Source organism: Neofelis nebulosa, chromosome 6 (genome assembly GCF_028018385.1).
Source record: "Neofelis nebulosa isolate mNeoNeb1 chromosome 6, mNeoNeb1.pri, whole genome shotgun sequence".
In the NCBI taxonomy this organism is placed as follows: domain Eukaryota; kingdom Metazoa; phylum Chordata; class Mammalia; order Carnivora; family Felidae; genus Neofelis; species Neofelis nebulosa.
This window is the reverse complement of record NC_080787.1, coordinates 37,508,397-37,525,833: the sequence shown is the minus strand read 5'-3', so window position 1 is coordinate 37,525,833 and position 17,437 is coordinate 37,508,397. Positions and strand designations below refer to the sequence as shown.

At 46.6% G+C, this 17,437-nt stretch overlaps 1 protein-coding gene and 1 long non-coding RNA gene across 3 annotated transcripts; one reads left to right on the top strand and one right to left on the bottom strand.

Moving 5' to 3' along the window:
• Positions 1-328: 328 nt before the first annotated feature.
• Positions 329-11,860, top strand: LOC131514094 (uncharacterized). Its single transcript, XR_009262928.1, has 5 exons — positions 329-512; positions 2,209-3,044; positions 7,088-7,311; positions 7,429-7,572; positions 10,787-11,860. It is a non-coding gene; the product is annotated as an uncharacterized LOC131514094 (long non-coding RNA).
• On the bottom strand, positions 2,437-14,343 carry LOC131514092 (E3 ubiquitin-protein ligase makorin-1-like). 2 transcript variants are annotated; one of them, XM_058733683.1, is made up of 8 exons: positions 13,212-14,343; positions 7,873-7,992; positions 7,446-7,690; positions 5,179-5,282; positions 4,839-5,011; positions 4,639-4,749; positions 2,811-2,955; positions 2,437-2,574 (listed from the first exon to the last, which is right to left on the bottom strand). In XM_058733683.1, exons 1-8 carry the CDS (start codon positions 13,280-13,282, stop codon positions 2,437-2,439), a joined length of 1,107 nt encoding a protein of 368 aa, XP_058589666.1. In that variant the 5' UTR covers positions 13,283-14,343. The 2 variants fall into 2 exon arrangements, with proteins under 2 accessions (XP_058589666.1, XP_058589667.1); XM_058733684.1 differs by having other exon boundaries at positions 2,459-2,574; positions 2,837-2,955.
• Between the last annotated feature and the right edge of the window lie 3,094 nt (positions 14,344-17,437).

Genomic DNA, 17,437 nt, shown 5'->3' with positions numbered 1-17,437 from the left:
GATCCTGGCCAGGGAGTCTGGGAACGGAGTAAGGGGGCGGGAGGAAGGCCCCGCGAGATCCGCGGATGGGGCGGGGCCGCGGTGAGGGCAGGGCCACAATGTGGGAATTCGCTTGTAGCTTGTAGGAGGTGTCCTGCCGGAGATAGTGGAGTGGGGCGGGGCTTGGTGAAGGGGTGGATCTTTGCCTGTGATCTACACCTTCCTTCCTCCACACTTCCTGAAGTAGTTGGACGGGAGGTGGGGGTGCTGAGTGGATGTGAGGGATGTGAGGGTGTTGTTCTTTTTTTTTTTTTTTTTTTTTTTAATTTTTTTCAATGTTTATTTTTGAGGGAGTCAGAGCGGGAGCAAGGGAGGGGCAGAGAGAGCGGGAGACACAGAATCCGAAGAGGCTTCGGGCTGCCCCCAATGCGGGACTCGAACCCACGAACCATGAGATCATGACCCGAAGTGCGTCGCTTAACTGACTGAGCCACCTAGGCGCCCCAGAAATCCTGTTGTTCTTCAGGATCCAAGTATCATTTAATTTTATCTGATGTCCATGTTATGTGTAGATCACAAACTGCGATAGGATTTGGTCACCATTTACCAACCTGCCTTGATGTCACCTCTTCCACAGGCCATCAACTGCCATCATTAAGGTTTCAGTCCTCTGGAAATATTTGATGCACAACTATCCCTCAGAATGGGGTGGTAGTAAAACCCAACACTATATGGCCAAAGGCCTTGCTGTGAACTTCCTCACAAAGTCCAAGAAGCCCCTGGTTGTTTACAAGGAGCAGGGAGTGGCTCCACCTCCCAAGGTTCCAGTTTTAAGGAAATTTGCTGGAGGAGGCAGACTTCTACTGAAGTAGCAGGCTAGGAGGAATCACTACAGAGGATAAGAATAGAGAGGGGAGAAGAGCTCCACAGCACCCCACAAACCCCACTTTGGGTTCCAGTTTACCATTCTCCCAGCTTCTGCAGTCACACACACATCCATTCATTCAATCAATCTTTGCTGAGCACCTGAGGCTGGGGTTTCAGGGAACAAAACAAACACCTCATTGTTGCTGACACTCCAGTGAGGAGAGACAACTAATAAGTAAACAGTAGAATGTTTGATTGTGGTGAGTGCTTCCAAGAAGAATATAGCAGGGAAGCAGGGGTGGGGGAGGTGAATTTAAATAGGTAGGCAGGCAAGATGAACCTGAAGAAGTTAAGGGAGCAAGTCAGGTAGAGAGATCTGTGGGGAGACATCTCATGCAGAGGGAGCAGCACATGCAAAGGCCCTGAGGCATAAGCGTGACTGGAGCAGAATGTACTTGGAGAGTAATCAGAGAAGAGATCAGAGAGGTAACTGGGCCAGGTCTTCTGAGGCCTTGAGATCAGAAAGAGGACTTCAGTTTTCACTCTAAGTAGTATGGTAAGCATAGGAATATTTGGTTCGTTTAAGTAGTCTCTACACCCAATGCAGAGCTTGAACTCATGGCCTTGAGATCAAGAGTTGCACATTCTACCACCTGAGCTGGCCAGGTGGGCATGGTAGTGGTATGGTAAGCCATAGGAATATTTTGAGCTGGATCTGATTTTCATTGGAGCCAAACTTTTGTTTTTTCCAAAATAATTTCAAGGGAGCTGTTGGGAAAGACTAAGGAGTATCTCTCAGACAGTGACTGCTTTGCAGACACCACATTAGCAGAAGTTTTGTGCAGACATCTCTGTCTCAGGTTAGCTGTTCTAACTTCATAAGAGATGTTTTCAGTCTTCAAATGACCAGCTGTTGGGAGGACAGGCCCTGACAAGTAGCGGGTAGGGTCAGGAATGCTAAATAGCCTTCAGTGACTTGCCAATCCTCAACTACCAGCTTTACCCTCTGGTGGTGGCTCTGGCTCATGCCCACCAAGGTCTGCATTCTAGCCACTGGGAAGGAGAATGGAGGGGAAAGTTCTGAGAGTGGTTAAACAACCCAGGGGGGTCCTGGAGACCCTTTCATGGGATTCTGATGTCATTACTATTTTTATAATACTAAGTTGTTATTAATTTTCTTTTCCACTCTCGTATTCTTATGAGCATAAAATGAAGTTTTCCAGAGGCTGACAGGTGATATTGCAACAGAATGAATGCAGAACCACCCCCCTTGGTTTAGGGGGAGGGTATCCGGGCTATGAGCAGACACTTTTTAGATACTAGCAGTAATGGCTTAGATGCATTTTATTGGTTTTCTTTCAGAATCCTACAAAAAGCAAAGTTAAAAACCAAGTCCCTGGCAAGAAAGTGAACACCTCCTCTTTCCCGAGAGCCCCCCACCTCTCCCCCTGTTCCCTAGCTGGGTCAGTACTTGTTTCATGGGCATGGAGGGCTTGCTACTTTCATCCCCCACCAAGTCCCAAAAGGGGAAAGACCTACCACCTAGCAAGCCCCTGCCCCTCAGCCCCATCCCCCACATGTTGATCCTGGTCACAGAAAGCCAAGGTAAGAATTATTGCGATCCAGTAAGAGTTCTGAACCCCAGAAGGCCATGGCCAGGGCACAGTCCATGAAGAATGCTTCGTCCTCCTGCTCGGTGCCCCCTTGGAACCCTGTTGGGCCCAGTACCTGGGAGTAGAGAAAGAAATCAATGAAAACCCATCACCTTCAACCCAATTGCCCCAGGAACAAGAGAATCAAGGCTGACACATAAGGTTGAGCAGGTTGTACGTAGCACAAAGATGCCCCATCTAAGCAGGCACCATTATCCTTATGGACATCGTGTATAGGTCTTATATTTATCACAGACATTTATTGTAAACAGGGCAAGCAGCCTCCCTGTCCCACATTCCTGCTGTTACCACCTCACTCCCAGAGGTCAGCTGCATACTCTCAGTCCAGGGAGAATCAGAGGTCAGGGCTTTATCCGGTAGCTGGTGCAGATAAATACAATCAGACTTGAAGGGGCAGCGGCCATTCCCCTGCATGAAGAACCGACATCGGATCTGGCTATGAGAGGACAGAAGAAGAGAAGACCATTACTTCAAGCCCTGTTGCCCCAGGAACAAGGAGCACTGAAGGCTGACGCGTAAGGCTGGGTAGGTCGTACGTAGCAAAAAGGCACCACTTGTACGCAGTCACCGCTGGCATCATGGTGTAGATTTTACATTTATTACAACTATTTTCCAGCAGATGGCAGTAAAGTGTCTTAAGGGGGGGTGCCTTTCTCTAAGTCTCCACAAAGTTCATTTGGGCTAGCTGGGCATCTCTTTTCCTTCTTTGAACTAAGTTTCAACAATACCACCAAGAAAAGATAATCCTAAAATGTGTCTCTGTAACCAACTTAAAACAATGTCCTGTTCTGAGGAGTGGGCTTATGATTTGGCAATTGCTAGCTCATGAAATGAAAATGATGCCCTTTCTCTTCTTCCTCCTCCTATTTACTCAAACCTGGCGACAGAACCGCCTCCATCTGGATAGCCTACGAAAACCCCACACGCAACCTATCTACATTTCCCATCAGCTTCCTTCTCTTCACCCTCATGGGACAGTGACAGTCCTGGGACCACCTATGCTGAAAGTATTAGGCCTCTTAAATCTTCCTTCTAACCTCATGGTCACTTGGCCACTTCCTCTCAATACCCCCCATTCCTTCCAGTATGCACTAGGAGTCAGAATGCTTGGCTTCAAACCCTACTTTCTCACTTAAGTCATACAGACCATGCCTCAGTGTCTTCTTCTGCAGCATGAGGATCTTAGGACGCCCTACTTCACAGAGTTTATAATGTGTAAAGTCTGTCATATATAATAAGCCCTTCATCTACATCATCTCCTATCCTACCTGGGCCTGGGTGCTCCCTTTTGGCTTAGACAACTTCTAAAGACTCCCGACTGGTACCCCAGATGCCAACATCTCCTCACTTTGACCTGTCTCTGCCTGGAGTGCTCTCACTTTTCTCCTCCAGAGGAGCCCCCTCCTCCAACCCACAGCTCAAATACTTCCTCCTCTGTGAGACTCACCCGAGAGCTTTTCCCCACTTTGTTGAGTCAGCTGTTATAGTTCACAGCAAAATCCGGTGCCTTCTCAACAAGGTCGAATGTGTCACAGGTAGAGACAAGACCTTCTTTTTTGATCCCACCCTTTATCCAAATAGACTTTGCATATGTAGCATATAATAAGCCCTTTGGGAAGGTGAAACTAAGAACCTGGAATTGTAGTTAATTCCAGATCTGGATGTATGCCCACCCTCCACAAGAGATTAAAACCTACTGACTTTTTCCCTGTCTCCAAGGGCTGCCTTTTGGTCTCTTTCTCAGAGACCCCATGTTTTCAAAGATCATCTACACAAACAACATTCATATCAATTTATCTCCTTGCTTAAAAAAAAAAATCAGAAGTAAAAGCCAAGGAGGGTTTCTCATTGCACTGAGAAAAACAGTTACCCTGCATTGACCTTGACCTTGAGCCAGGCTGGAAGGCTTGATCTGCTGTCTCGGTCACTCATCATTATTTATTGGGCTTTCTGAAATAGTGGAAATAGCTCACATCCTATCAATAGCTGCCATCTCTATCATTCTGAACTTCTGGGATTTGGGGGATCCCAGGCTGGGAACCACGGCTGAGCCAGAATGGAGCAGAGGCTGTCTTCTCCTCTTCCCTAACCTGGGTCATGGTCCCCCTGCCAGCCTCACCTGGTCCGAGCCTTGAAGTTCCTGATGAGTTGCTCCTTCTCAGCCCCCTCGCTCACCCAGAATTTGTGGGGGATGATGTAGCTGGAATGGACACGGCACTGGGGACAGGCCCTGCCGAGGCGGGGTGGGAGAACAGTCACAAGCCCTCACCTCTCTGAAGCGTCTCCCTCCCTCCCTCCCAGGCTCCTCCTGACACTGACTTGATGACAGCCAGCGGGAAGTTCTGTTGGCTTTTCCGCCAGGTGCGCAGGCAGCCCAGGCAGTGGGCGTGGGTGCAGTTGGGTAGGATGCCGAAGATCCGCTCGGCCTCTGGCTTGTCCCACACCTTGTCCATGCAGATGCCACACACGACGTCCCGACTGTCCTGCTCCCTCTGCAGCCACACACAGGGTCAGGGCACATCCATGTCCACCCCCTCCCCCAACGCATACACACTGCCATCCCCAATACAGCCCAGGGACCATACAGCCCTCCTCCAGCTGGCCCGGGCATCTCAGAGGTCCAGCATGGCATCCTCTGCCACTGCCCCTCCCCCGCTACCTGCTGCAGCTCCAGGCCCAGGCTCTGAAGTGGGGCCATGAGCTCCCGGACAGGGTCTGACTTAGGCTGAGGCTCCTGGGAGTAACAGTGATCGTCGTCAGCAGCTGTTGGGGAAAACTGGATCCATTCATTCATTTACTCATTCGTGTAACATCTGCTGAGTGTCTGCTGCACATAGAGCTCTATGGGCACACAAAGTCTTGCCCCCAAGTAACTGGGAATCCAGTCAGAAGCGTAGGTCTCTAATACACCATTTACAGCTATGCTGTCCTATACAGCAGCCGCTGGCCACATGTGGCTGTTGAGCACCTGAAATGCAGCTACTCTGAACTGAGATTTTGAAGCTTAGTACCAGAAAGGACTCTAAAATATTCCATTAATAACTTTTTATATTGATTACATGTTGGGATGATTTTGGATATATGTTTTTTGATATATTGGGTTAAATAAAATATAATATTAAAATTAAATTTCACCTGTTGCTTTTTACTTTTTGAATGTGGCTCCTAGGAAAATGTAAATTTCAGGGGCACCTGGGTGGCTCAGTCAGTTAAGCATCTGACTCTTGATTTCAGCTCAGGTCATGATCTCATGGTTCGTGAGTGTGAGCCCTGCATCAGGCTCTGAATTGACAGCACAGAGCCTGCTTGGGATCCTCAATCTCTCTCTCTCTCTCTCTGCCTCTCCCTCTCTCTCTAAATAAACATTAAAAAAAAATTTAATGAAAAAATGTAGATTGCATATGTGAATTACAACCACTTTAGAAAACAGCTGGGCACGTCCTGAAAATATTAAACATGGAGTTACCATGCGATCCAGCAATTCTACTCCTAGGTATATAGCAAAGAAATGAGATACACGTCCACACAAAAACTTGTATATGTGCACGCTTACAGCAACATTATTCATAATAGTCAAAAAACAAAACAACCCAAAGGTCCATCAACTGATGAATTAATAAAACAAAATGTTGGGGCGCCTGGGTGGTGCAGTCGGTTAAGCGTCCGACTTCAGCCAGGTCACGATCTCGCGGTCCGTGAGTTCGAGCCCCGCGTCAGGCTCTGGGCTGACGGCTCGGAGCCTGGAGCCTGTTTCCGATTCTGTGTCTCCCTCTCTCTCTGCCCCTCCCCCGTTCATGCTCTGTCTCTCTCTGTCCCAAAAATAAATAAAAAATGTTGAAAAAAAAAAATTAAAAAAAAAAAAAAAACAAAATGTAGTATTTTCATATAACAGAATAGCATTTGAGCATAAAAAGGAATGAAGTACCAATTCATGCTACAACATGGATGAACCCAGAAAATGTGATGCTAAGTCAAAGAAGCCAGACACGAAGGGCCATATAGTGGGATTCCATTTATATGAAGTGTCCAGAACAGGCAAATCCATAGAGACAGAAAGTAGACTGGCGGTTTCTAGGGGCAGGGAGGAGTGGGGGAGAGGGAGTGGTTGGCTCATGGGTTTCCTTTTGGGGTGAGGAAAATCTTCTAAAATTAGATAGTGGTAATGTTTGTAGAACTCCGAATATACTATATCAATTCTTTTTTTAAAATGTTTTATTTGAGAGAGAGAGAGAGAGAGAGAGAGAGATCGATCAAGCAGAGAAGGGGCAGAGAGAGAAGGAGGGAGAGAGAATCCCAAGCAGGCAGAGCCTGATGCAGGGCTCGATCCCACGAACTGTGATTATGACCTGAGCCAAGATCAAGAGTCGGTTGCTTAACCAACTGAGCCACCCAGGCATCCCTGAATATACTATATTACATTGGATTGTATACTTTAAACTGGTGAATTTGTGAATTATATCTCACTAAAGCTGTTAAATTATATAGGTGACTTGTGTTCCAGCTGGACAGCACTGAATTAGAATAATTTAAAAAATAACTGCTAATATTTAGTGTTTACTCTGTGCCAGGTACTGTGTGCTAAGCACATCACATTTATGAATTCACTGCACCCTCACAAGACCTGAGACAGGTACTGTTATCACTGAGGACACGGAGGTCCAGAGAGGTTAAGTGACTTATCCAAGCCCACACAGCTACTAAGTGGCAGAGCCGGCATTTGAGACTAGGTGGTTTGACTCCTCAGGCACCATGAAATTCTGCTTCTAGCACACAGACAACAACAGAGCTGGAGGTAAGTTTCCCTCTAGCTGGGAATCTTGAGGTGGGAAAGAGGTAAAAGGAGATATAAACCTTGCTCAGAGACAGCACAGGAACCCTGGTCTCAGATCCCACTTGTGCCCACCTGCAGGGCCCCTGATGACTCACATGATGGTGACGGGGACTTCCAGGAACTGCCATCGACCTCCTCCGCCTTGCCGGCCAACCCCACCAGGCCAGGTTCCATACCCCAGCAGGCCCCCGGCCAGTCCCAACCCACAGCCACAGAGGGCAGGTAGGTGGGCTCGGAGCCCCTGCGGGTCAGCCCCAGCCGGGGTCTTGGCAGGGTGACACGTGGCTCCGAGTGGCGCCGGCCCCATTCCAGGTGGCCAGGGGGCTGAGGGTGCTGATAGCTGCAGTGGGAAAGAGAAGAGTGAGGAGACATGGCTAGATCCGCCAGGGCTCAGAGCTAGCTCAGCCTAGAAGTCGGAACTGAGAGGGGAGAGGAGGCTTTGGGAAGATGCGTGGTCCATGAAGGAATGATCCTTCCTGTGTCCCCCACCCTATTCCTTATTTGAGGACAAGGGCTGCTTACCTGCATTGATCTCCGTGGAAGCAGAAGCCTCTCTGGAAGTATCTGCAGACCTGGGACACCTTTCTGTCTTGAGCGATGTAGCAGCTCAACCCCCAGCGACAGGCCCCTCGGGCGAATGTCCTAAGAGATTGTCTGAGTCATGCTCAACCTCGTTTTAGTTCCTGCCTTTGTAATCCTTAGAGAGAGAGGCTGTAGGATAGCTGAACACAGGCTCTGGAGTTGGTCCTGTGTTCAAATCCTGCCCCTTCTAGGGAGCCCTGGGTGGGTAACTCAAACTTTCCTAAAGCTTGGTTTCCTCACTCTTAAAAAAAGAGGGCACCTGGGTGGCTTCATCAGTTAAGCATCTGACTCTTGATTTCAGCTCAGTTCGTGATTTCACAGTTCATGAGATTGAGTCCCATGATGACAGCATGGAGCCTGCTTGGGATTCTCTCTCTCTGCCTCTCCCCTGCCTGTGCTTCCTCTCTCCCTCTTTCAAAACAAACAAACAAACAAAAAAAGTTAACAATGCCTCTTTGTTACCTCAGAGTTGTTGCAAAGTTTTTGTTTTTTTTTTTTAACATTTATTCATTTTTGAGAGACAGAGACAGAGCATGAGCAGGGGAGGGGCAGAGAGGGAAGGAGACACAGAATCCGAAGCGGGCTCTAGGCTCTGAGCTGTCAGCACAGACCCCAAAATGGGACTTGAACCTACAGAGTGTGAGATCATGTCCTGAAGTCAGATGCTTCACCGACTGAGTCACCCAGGCACCCTGCGAGGGGTTTTTTTGTTTTGTTTTTTAAGGTTTTGCATGAGGCACTTAGTGAGTGCTCAGTAAATCATAGTGATTACTATTCTGTCCTCCAAGTACAGAGTCTTGTAGGTTCTGGAACCAGAACTCTGGGTTCAAATTCTGCTACTAGGGCCAGCTTCATGGGCATGGATATTTAGTCACACAGGGGCCCGACACTTGCTTTAATGATCTGCTGTTGCCCACCTGAAATGATTACATTTTTTAACAAGGGCCGTGATGTTCATTTTGAATGGGGGCCCACAGATTACACAGCCTGTTCTGCCTGATACCGCTACTTCTTGGTTGCTTGAGCTTGGACAGCCTTTTTATGCCTCAGTTTCTTCACTTGTAAAATGGCGATAATATTTGTACCTCTTTCATGAGGGATGTCAAATGTAAATGAGATAATATACGTAAGACACCTGGCCTATAGCAAGCCCTCAATAAAATGATAGCTGTTGTCTTCCTCATCATCACTATTACAGGGGCTTTTGAGGGTCAAGGTGGGAGACGGAGAAGGGAAGGAGGAGGCTGGGTTGGACAGGTGTTTGTTAAGAATCGACCACATGTTCAGGCCTGGGCCAGGGCTCTGGGACAGCGGTCCACTTTTGTCATGTGCTTCCTTGCCTGGAGGGCGAATGAGGCCACACATGAGGTGGGCAGGGCATCAGGGATGGGGACAGAGGCCTTATTCTAGTCCCAAGAGAACACAGATTGCCAACCCGAGCTAAGGGTCTGCCATAGACTGGTGGGCACCACTCCCTCAAGAATGTCCAACGGTGAGAGGCCCCAGCAGAGAAGTAGGCCGAGGGAAAAAAAGATGGGCGACAGGACTTGTTGGTGAGGGTTCCAGATTGTGGGGCACGTGGTCCTTCATCCACAACGATGGTGTGGAACTCCTGGATGAGGAACCTGCCTATGGAGCTCCTGCTGAGGTGACAGAGCACACAACCAAGAAACCAGGGCCAGGACTAGCGGGAGGAGAGTGGGTACTCACCTCAGACACAACAACTCAGGGGATGCCAAAAAAACAAACAAACTAACTAACAAACAAAAAACCTCACCAATAAAGAAATCATATTTTAAAGATCAAAATTAACGCAAAAAAAAAATCTACACTGGACAAATATCAAACTTTTAAACAAAGAGAGGGTTCAACGCCACACAAGCTATTTGCCTCCCCGGCCCTGCAAGGACACAAGTAACCAGGACAAACACAGACCGTGAAAAGGGCTCAGACAGAAACAAATGGCTGGCAAGGTGGGCACTCGACAGGGTGGTCAGGGAAGGCCTTTGAGTGTAATGTAAGATCACTAAACAGTACTTTTTGATGAGAGTACTATGTAATTTTTGCCATTTAATTCAGAGGAAATGCAAAGAATTCAGTGCCCCAGCAGAACAAATCACCTTTCATTCCCATCCACTTATTTATGTGAACAAGATTTCATAGTGCTTCCATTTACAAAAACTGAAAATAGAAACTGATGTTGGGGCACCTGGGTCGGTCAGTCAGTTTAGCATCTGACTTCGACTCAGGTCATGATCTTGGGTTTGTGGGTTCAAGCCCCATATTGGGCTCTGTGCTGACAACTCAGAGCCTGGAGATTGCTTCAGATTCTGTCTCTCTTTCTCTCTCTCTCTGCTCCTCTCCTGTTCACACTCTCTCAAAAATAAATAAACATTTAAAAAATTCAAAAAAAAAGAAATTGATGTTGAATGTTGGCTTATTCTAGCAATAAGTAATATTTATATCCATGGATACATGAGCTTTCTGCGGAGCAGAAAAAAAAAAAAAGCAACTGTTCCATCTACCTCAGGAGAAAATTTTCTAAAGAAAATTCTTTGTTATTTAGTAATTAACTGTTCAGGTTATTTGGATCAGTTGAGTACTACCAATAACTAAATCCAGAAAAAAAATTAATTTTGTTTCACAAATATCTTTGTTGCAGAAACATATAATATTGTGATCAGCAAAAGACAGCATCTGAGAATAAAAATATGTTAGGATAAAATTTTGGGGGAAAGTGAAATGGAGGAGGCATGCAAGGAGAAAAGGGAATTATGTAAAACTCTAAGAGCCTGTATATATATTTTTTTCTCTTTTTTTTCTTTCTTTTTTTTTTTTTTTTTTCTTTTTTTAGATGGATGACATTGGATACATGGAAAGAAGAATGGACTTATTCACATCTACCAGCTTACCTGCCATTACTGGTCTGCCTACACAGCAAGTGTAGGACCCAAAGCAAGCAGGATTCAGATTTCTACCCAGAGCTACAGCCTGCCCCAGCCCAGTGCTCTGTGGTGCCTTGTAATCATCCTCACTGCCTGGCTTGGAAAAAATGAGAAGCTGCTACAGGAAGATTGAGGGCAAGTTCTTGTGGGCTGAGGGCTTTGAACACATCCCTCAAAATCTTGCCTGAAGGGCCAGCCTTGGAAAGGAAAGATTCAGAAATGACAAAATGCATTTGATTTAGTGATGTAACTTGTCTCTAAAAACATCTTTTAAAAATAGCTTCTGGAATTTTTTAAAAAGTAATTGTTTTATTTTAAAATGGGACTATTTGTAATACTTTAGAGACGATCATCTTTTGCAACAATTCACATTACCACGTAAACCAGTAGGTAACGTGAAGTGTGGAGCGGACATGCGGTTGTCCAAATTTCTTTTAGGAGGTTTGTGGAAGATGCCTGGTCTGCTCTGTTTCTGCTCCCAATTACCATGTCGGGGGAGTAAACACGAAAAGACTGGGTTGGGGTAGGGACCAGACCAGTAGGTGACAACCAAAGTTCAGCAGGGCTGAGGATGGGGGAGGTAGAAAAGAAGAGTCACCATGGAAGGGGGGGGGGATCCTAGAGCAAGAGCCAGTAACCCTCAGAGAAAGGGTTTGCAGGTCTCCTCTTCAACAATGGAAGCCTCCAGAAGGAGAGATGTGCTAGCAAAGGCCTTTCCCTAAAGACCACCAATGAGGCCAACTTCCAGGACTGCCAAAACAGGGGCCACCAAACTAACTCCTGAGAGGCTCGGTGACAGGAGGTCTCCAAGCACGTCCCCGGGGGGCTCAGCCCCTTGGATGAGGCACAAGAAAAGGGGCTAGGGGCTTTGCGATCAAAGCCACGTTTGAGTAACTCTTCCTTCTATATTTTCTTCAAGCCGTGTTGTGTATTGCTTACTGTATGTGAACGTATTAAAGGCTCTGGTAAGCCCCGCAAAGGAACCTATTTGATTTAACCCAGCATTGCTTAAACCTATTTTTATTGTTAATTGTTTAGGCCCTCCACCCCCACACTCTTAACATACTGATGAAACACATTTTGTTTTTGGAAATGTCAAATTAGTTCATTGAATCCTCAAAACAAGCCTTAAAGTCAGGAGTCATTTTTTTGTTTTGTTTTGTTTTGTTTTGTTTTCAAAAGCTGAGGCTCAGAGAAGTAAAGTAACTGGCCTGGGCCCGGGAACAAGAGCCAGGACCGTACAACCCAGGTGCCCTCATTCAGCCCAATCATCCTCTAAGTAAACAAGATTGACTTGTCAGGGGTGAGGTCCGCCGGCTTTGGGAAATTTCTCAAGTCAAGGTCTGAGGTCAAGGAGGAGGGACAGAGCAGCAGGAGATCATAGGTAATCCAGGCCTGGGGAGGCAGCCAAAGGGCCTTGGTGTTTGGGGTACTGGAGCCTTGGACCCCTGAGTAGTGAGCCTGGGGAATCAGGACTGCACTGTGGGGGGCTGGGTACAGGAGGAGGGACTGAGGAATTTAGGGTTGGGTATGGTATAGGGGGAGGTGGAGCCTGCCAGATGAGCCCTCTGACTGGGGTTTTTAGAACTGAGGGCCCAAACTTAGTCTAGGCTGTCACCTTTCTGGCCCTGTCCAAAGCTCAGGAAGGAACAATTGATAATCTCCTTCAGTAAACATCTGTGCCTTCCTCTTGCTACCTAGCTGCCTTTCTTCCCAGCCTGGGAAAACCACTTCCCTCTGAGACCCTAAGATCTACAAGTATCCCATCCTTACCCAAATTTCAGTTCTCTCTGGGGGAACTGAGCTCTTCAAACTGTTGGTAAAATGAAGTTAGGCTAAGGTATGAATGTTTGAGTCAGCATGCCCCAGAGAATGACTCTCTAATGGTGTAATGTTCAACCTGATATGTTTCCATTTAAATGTTTATGAAAACCTGGCTTCATGCTAAATTCTGGGGCTAGAGAAGTGACCAGGTCATTGGATCCCACCCACAGGGAGATACTTGGTATTCCTGGGCAGAGAAACCTTTGCTGGGTGGAAGAGAAAGAAGGCAAGTGGGGAATACCTGTTCTAAATGATCAGACCTGAGCTAGCCCTGACTCAGCTGTGCAGCCTTGGTGTGCCTTTTCTCCTCTCTGGTCTCAGTCTCCTCCTCTGGACAATGAGGGCATGGGAAATGATCTCTAGACCCTTCTAACATTGGGGTGGGGCAAGGAAACCCCTCCTCCCCCTGATGCACCCCAAATTCTTAGAGACTGGGCTTTCAAAGGCCAGGCCAAACCTCAAAGACTTTTCTCCCACCTTCCCCATGTACCCTGAGACCCATACCCCTACCTGCATGGACGCTGGGAGTGGGGGCTGCTGTCTTTACCATGGCTGCTGCCATCTGACTCTGTGGGGTCCATTCCAGCTGTAGCCACTAGTGAACGTCAAGCAGGCCTGCTCCAATGCTCCTTTATCCCGCCCTCTCCAGGCCGGGCCCAAAGGAGGAGGGGCTCCACAGCCAGGCCTGCCCCTTCCCTTGGCCGCAGGCCTGCAGGAAGGAGGGATGGAGGGCAGAGGCAGGATGGCTGGGAGGCTCTGGCGTTGAACTGCCCAGTCCAGGCTCCAGGATGTGGGTGGGGTGGGGCATGAGGACGTTCAGGGATCCCTAGGTGATTACTGAAGGAAACTGGTGAATGGGTTAAAACTTTAAGGGTCCAGGAAGGCAGGATAACTTGGGAGGAGATATAAGGACCTGGGACCCAGGGCCAAAGTTCTCAGAGGCTCGAGTCTTGGGGCTGAGGAACTAACTTGTGGTATCTGAGGGAAGTTTATAATAGAGGAGGCCAGAGGGGGGCCTCCCCCAACTCCAGGCTACATAAACTCCACAGGTGGAGCTGAGGTTGGTGGAGAAATCAGAGGGTGGGCTGGGAGGCTTGGGAGCCTTCGGGAGATGGTGTGAGCCAGGCATGGGTTACAGGGAGGCCTGTTCCAGAGGGGCCGTGTACTAGACAGATCCAAGAGACTCTGGGGACCTGCCTCCAAGACCAAGATGTTCTTTCTAGAAAAAGTCACCGTGGCCTGGTCTGTTTGCCCTTGAAGCCAGTTTGCTATCCTGATCGTAAGAAATTAGAACAGTGTTGGTGCCTCAGAAGGGGCTCCCATGAGAGGTGGCCAGGAGGGGGCTTGCCCAAGGCTTTATTCAAGGAGGACACCTCGAATTGGATGATACTAAATCCGCCAAGCAGAGCCTCCCTCTTGGGCAGCATAAAGCCCTGGTGTATTCAAAAGCTTGTAGTGGGGGGAGAGCAATGGGCTGGGCCCATTGAGGATGGGGAGATAGGGCAAGGGAGACCATGAGCTTTAAGAGTCTTTCCCTTCCCATTCTATTTCTTTTATTTTTTAAAGTAATCTCTACACCCAACGTGGGGCTCAGACTCACAACCCCAAGATCAAGAATTGCATGCTCCACTGACTGAGCCAGCCAGGCACCCTCTGGTTCTATTTCTCTTTTCTTTTCTTTTCTTTCTTTCCTTCTTTCTTTCTTTCTTTCTTTCTTTCTTTCTTTCTTTCTTTCTTTCTTTCTTTCTTTTCTTTCTTTCTTTTCTTTCTTTCTTTCTTTTCTTCTTTTTTAATTTTTAAATGTTTGCTTGTTTTTGAGAGAGAGACAGAGAGAGAGAGAGAAAGTGGGAGTGGGGGAGGGGCAGAAGATCCAAAGCGGGCTCTGCTCTGACAGCAGTGAACCCAACATGGGGTTCAAATTCATGAACCATGAGATCATGACCTAAGCTGAAGTCGGACACCCAACTGACTGAGCCACCCAGGTGCCCCTGGTTCTATTTCTAATACCCCCTCAAGTCCCATCTAATACCCCCTTAATTCCTCCAGAGCCCCTGTTGTCTCCGCTAGACTGCACTGCCCTGGGTGGAAGAGAAGTTTAAAAAGACCAAATGAGAGGAATTCACTTAAAAGGTAAAGCAGAAGGGTGCCTGGATGGCTCAGTCGGTTGAGCATCTGACTCTTGATTTTGGCTCAGGTCGCAATCTCATGGTTCATGGGTTCAGGCCCCACTGACAGTGCAGAGCCTGCTTGAGATTCTCTCTCTCCCTTCTCTCTGCCCTTCCCCTGCTCTCTCACTCAAATAAGTAAACACTTTTTATAAAGTTAAAGGAGAAGTTTTAAAATTAAATTTAAACAACTTCTTATATCTATCAGTAAATTGAGACCATAGACTGGGAAACCAATAATCTTGGACATCTTTGTTATTTCTTTTACTTTTGCTGGATCAAAATTATTTATAAGGCCACTGCTTTAACCACTGAGCTATGGAGCCCATTTTGGATCAAAAAAAATTTTTTTTTTTAATTTTAAGTTTTTATTTTAATTCCATTTAGTTAGCGTACAATGCAATATTAGTTTCAGGTGTACACTGATAATGATTCAACACTTCCGTACGTCACTTGGTGCTCATCACAAGTGGCCTCCTTAATCTCCATCACCTGTTTCACCCATTCCCCCCACCCCCCCACCTGCCCTCTGGTAACCGTCATTCTCTATAGTTAAAGCTATAGTCATTCTCTATAGTTAAAACTATATAGTTGGTTTGTCTCTTTTTTCTCTTTGTTCCTTTGTTTTGTTTCTTAAATTCCACATATGAGTGAGATGGTACGCTATTTGTCTTTCTCTGACTGACTTATTTTGCCTAACATATTCTCTAGTTTCATCCACATCATTGCAAATGGATCAAAATTATTTTTAAAAATTTGGGGGTGTGTGACTGGGTAGCTTGGTCGGTTAAGCATCAACTCTTGATGTCTGCTCAGGTCATGATCTCAGGGTTCATGAGATTGAGCCCCGCACGGGACTCTGAGCTAACAGTGAGGAGCCTGCTTGGGTTTCTCTCTCTCCTCTCTCTCTGCTCCTCTCCCACTCTCTCTCTTTCTTAAAATAAATAAACTTGAAAAATGTTTTATAGGTGCTGCCAATCTTCCCTCTATGGAGACTATGTCCATTTATACTCCTACCAACAACATGAGAGTGCCTGTTTTTGCACACCCCTGCCAACACAATGTTATCAAACTTGTTAGTATTTGGTAATTTGGTAATTAAACAAACAGTATCTCATTTAGTTTGAATTTATATATCTCTATGAATGAAATTAAGCATCTTCTCATATGTTTGTTTTTAAAGTAACCTCTACACCCAGCATGGGGCTTGAACTCACAATCCAGAGATCAAGAGTTGTACACTCTACCACCTGAGCCAGCCAGGCGCCCCCTAGCATCTTTTCATATGTTTCAGAGGCCTTTCTTTCTCTATTGATTTCCTTTGCCCATTTTCCTAACAGGTTGTTGACATTTTACTCATTGATTTATAGGTGTTCTTTATTTATTAAGGAAACTAGTTCTCTGATTATGCCACACCTTTTTTCACATGGTTGACTTAAAGTGTTTTATGGTTTTTGCCCCAGGAAGAAAATTTTAAGATTTTTCATTTTTTATCTGATAGATTCTAAGTTTTGTATATGCTGCATGAAAAGTAGAAAGTTTTGTGTATACAATACACTTTGGTCTATCTATCCACTTTATATAAAAATCTTTCCCCATGTGTTTCTTCTAGTTCTTTAAAAATTTTTTTTAAGTTTATTCATTTTTGAGAGAGAGAGAGAGAGAGAGAGAGAGAGAGAGACAGAGCGTGAGTGGAGGAGGGGCAGAGGGAGAGGGAGACACAGAATCCAAAGCAGGCTCTGGGCTCTGAGCTGTCAGCACAGAGCCTGACACAGGCCTAAAACCCATAACCTCGAGATCATGACCTGAGCCAAAAAGTCGGACCCTTAACCGACTGAGTCACCCAGGTGTCCCAAGTTCTTTTTTTTTTTAAACATTGTATAAATATATCAAGTATATCCATTGTCCTGTTGATGAACACTATTTCGTTTCCAAGTTTTTGTTATTGCTGCAGTGAAAATGCATAGGAGTCTGTATAATTTAGAGGGTCTCACTTTAGGGTGTGTGTCAGGTTGGCTTCTCCAGTAAATACATTTGGAGGTTTACGTGCAGGACACTCACTAGGGAGTGCTCTTTGGTACAACAGCTGTAAGGAATTGGAAAGAAGCAGGATGGTATGGAGAGAAGTTAAACTGCATTGTAGTTACAACAGAAGCTTCAACTCTGGAGCTGGGGTGATTCTTCAGGCTGTCCCAAACTAGTTCAGGGTAGGCACGCCTCGGTGGCTCAGTCGGTTAAGCGTCCAACTTCGGCTCAGGTCATGATCTCGCTGTTCCTGAGTTCAAGCCCCATGTCGGGCTGTGCCCCACTGACAGCTCGGAGCCTGGGGTGTTTCAGATTCTGTCTCCTTCTTTCTCTCTGCCCCTCCCCTGCTTGTGCTCTCTCTCTCTCTCAAAAATAAACATACATTAAAAAAAATTAAAAACGAAACTAGTTCAGGGTAGCTTGGCTTCATAGCCCAGTGTTAGCTATAGGCTACCCCTGGGGGTGTGCTTATCCTGGGCAAGGCAACTCCTTTGAGCAAGAGCACTTTCCTGAGAGGAAGTCAGCTGTGAGCCCAGCGGCCATGGA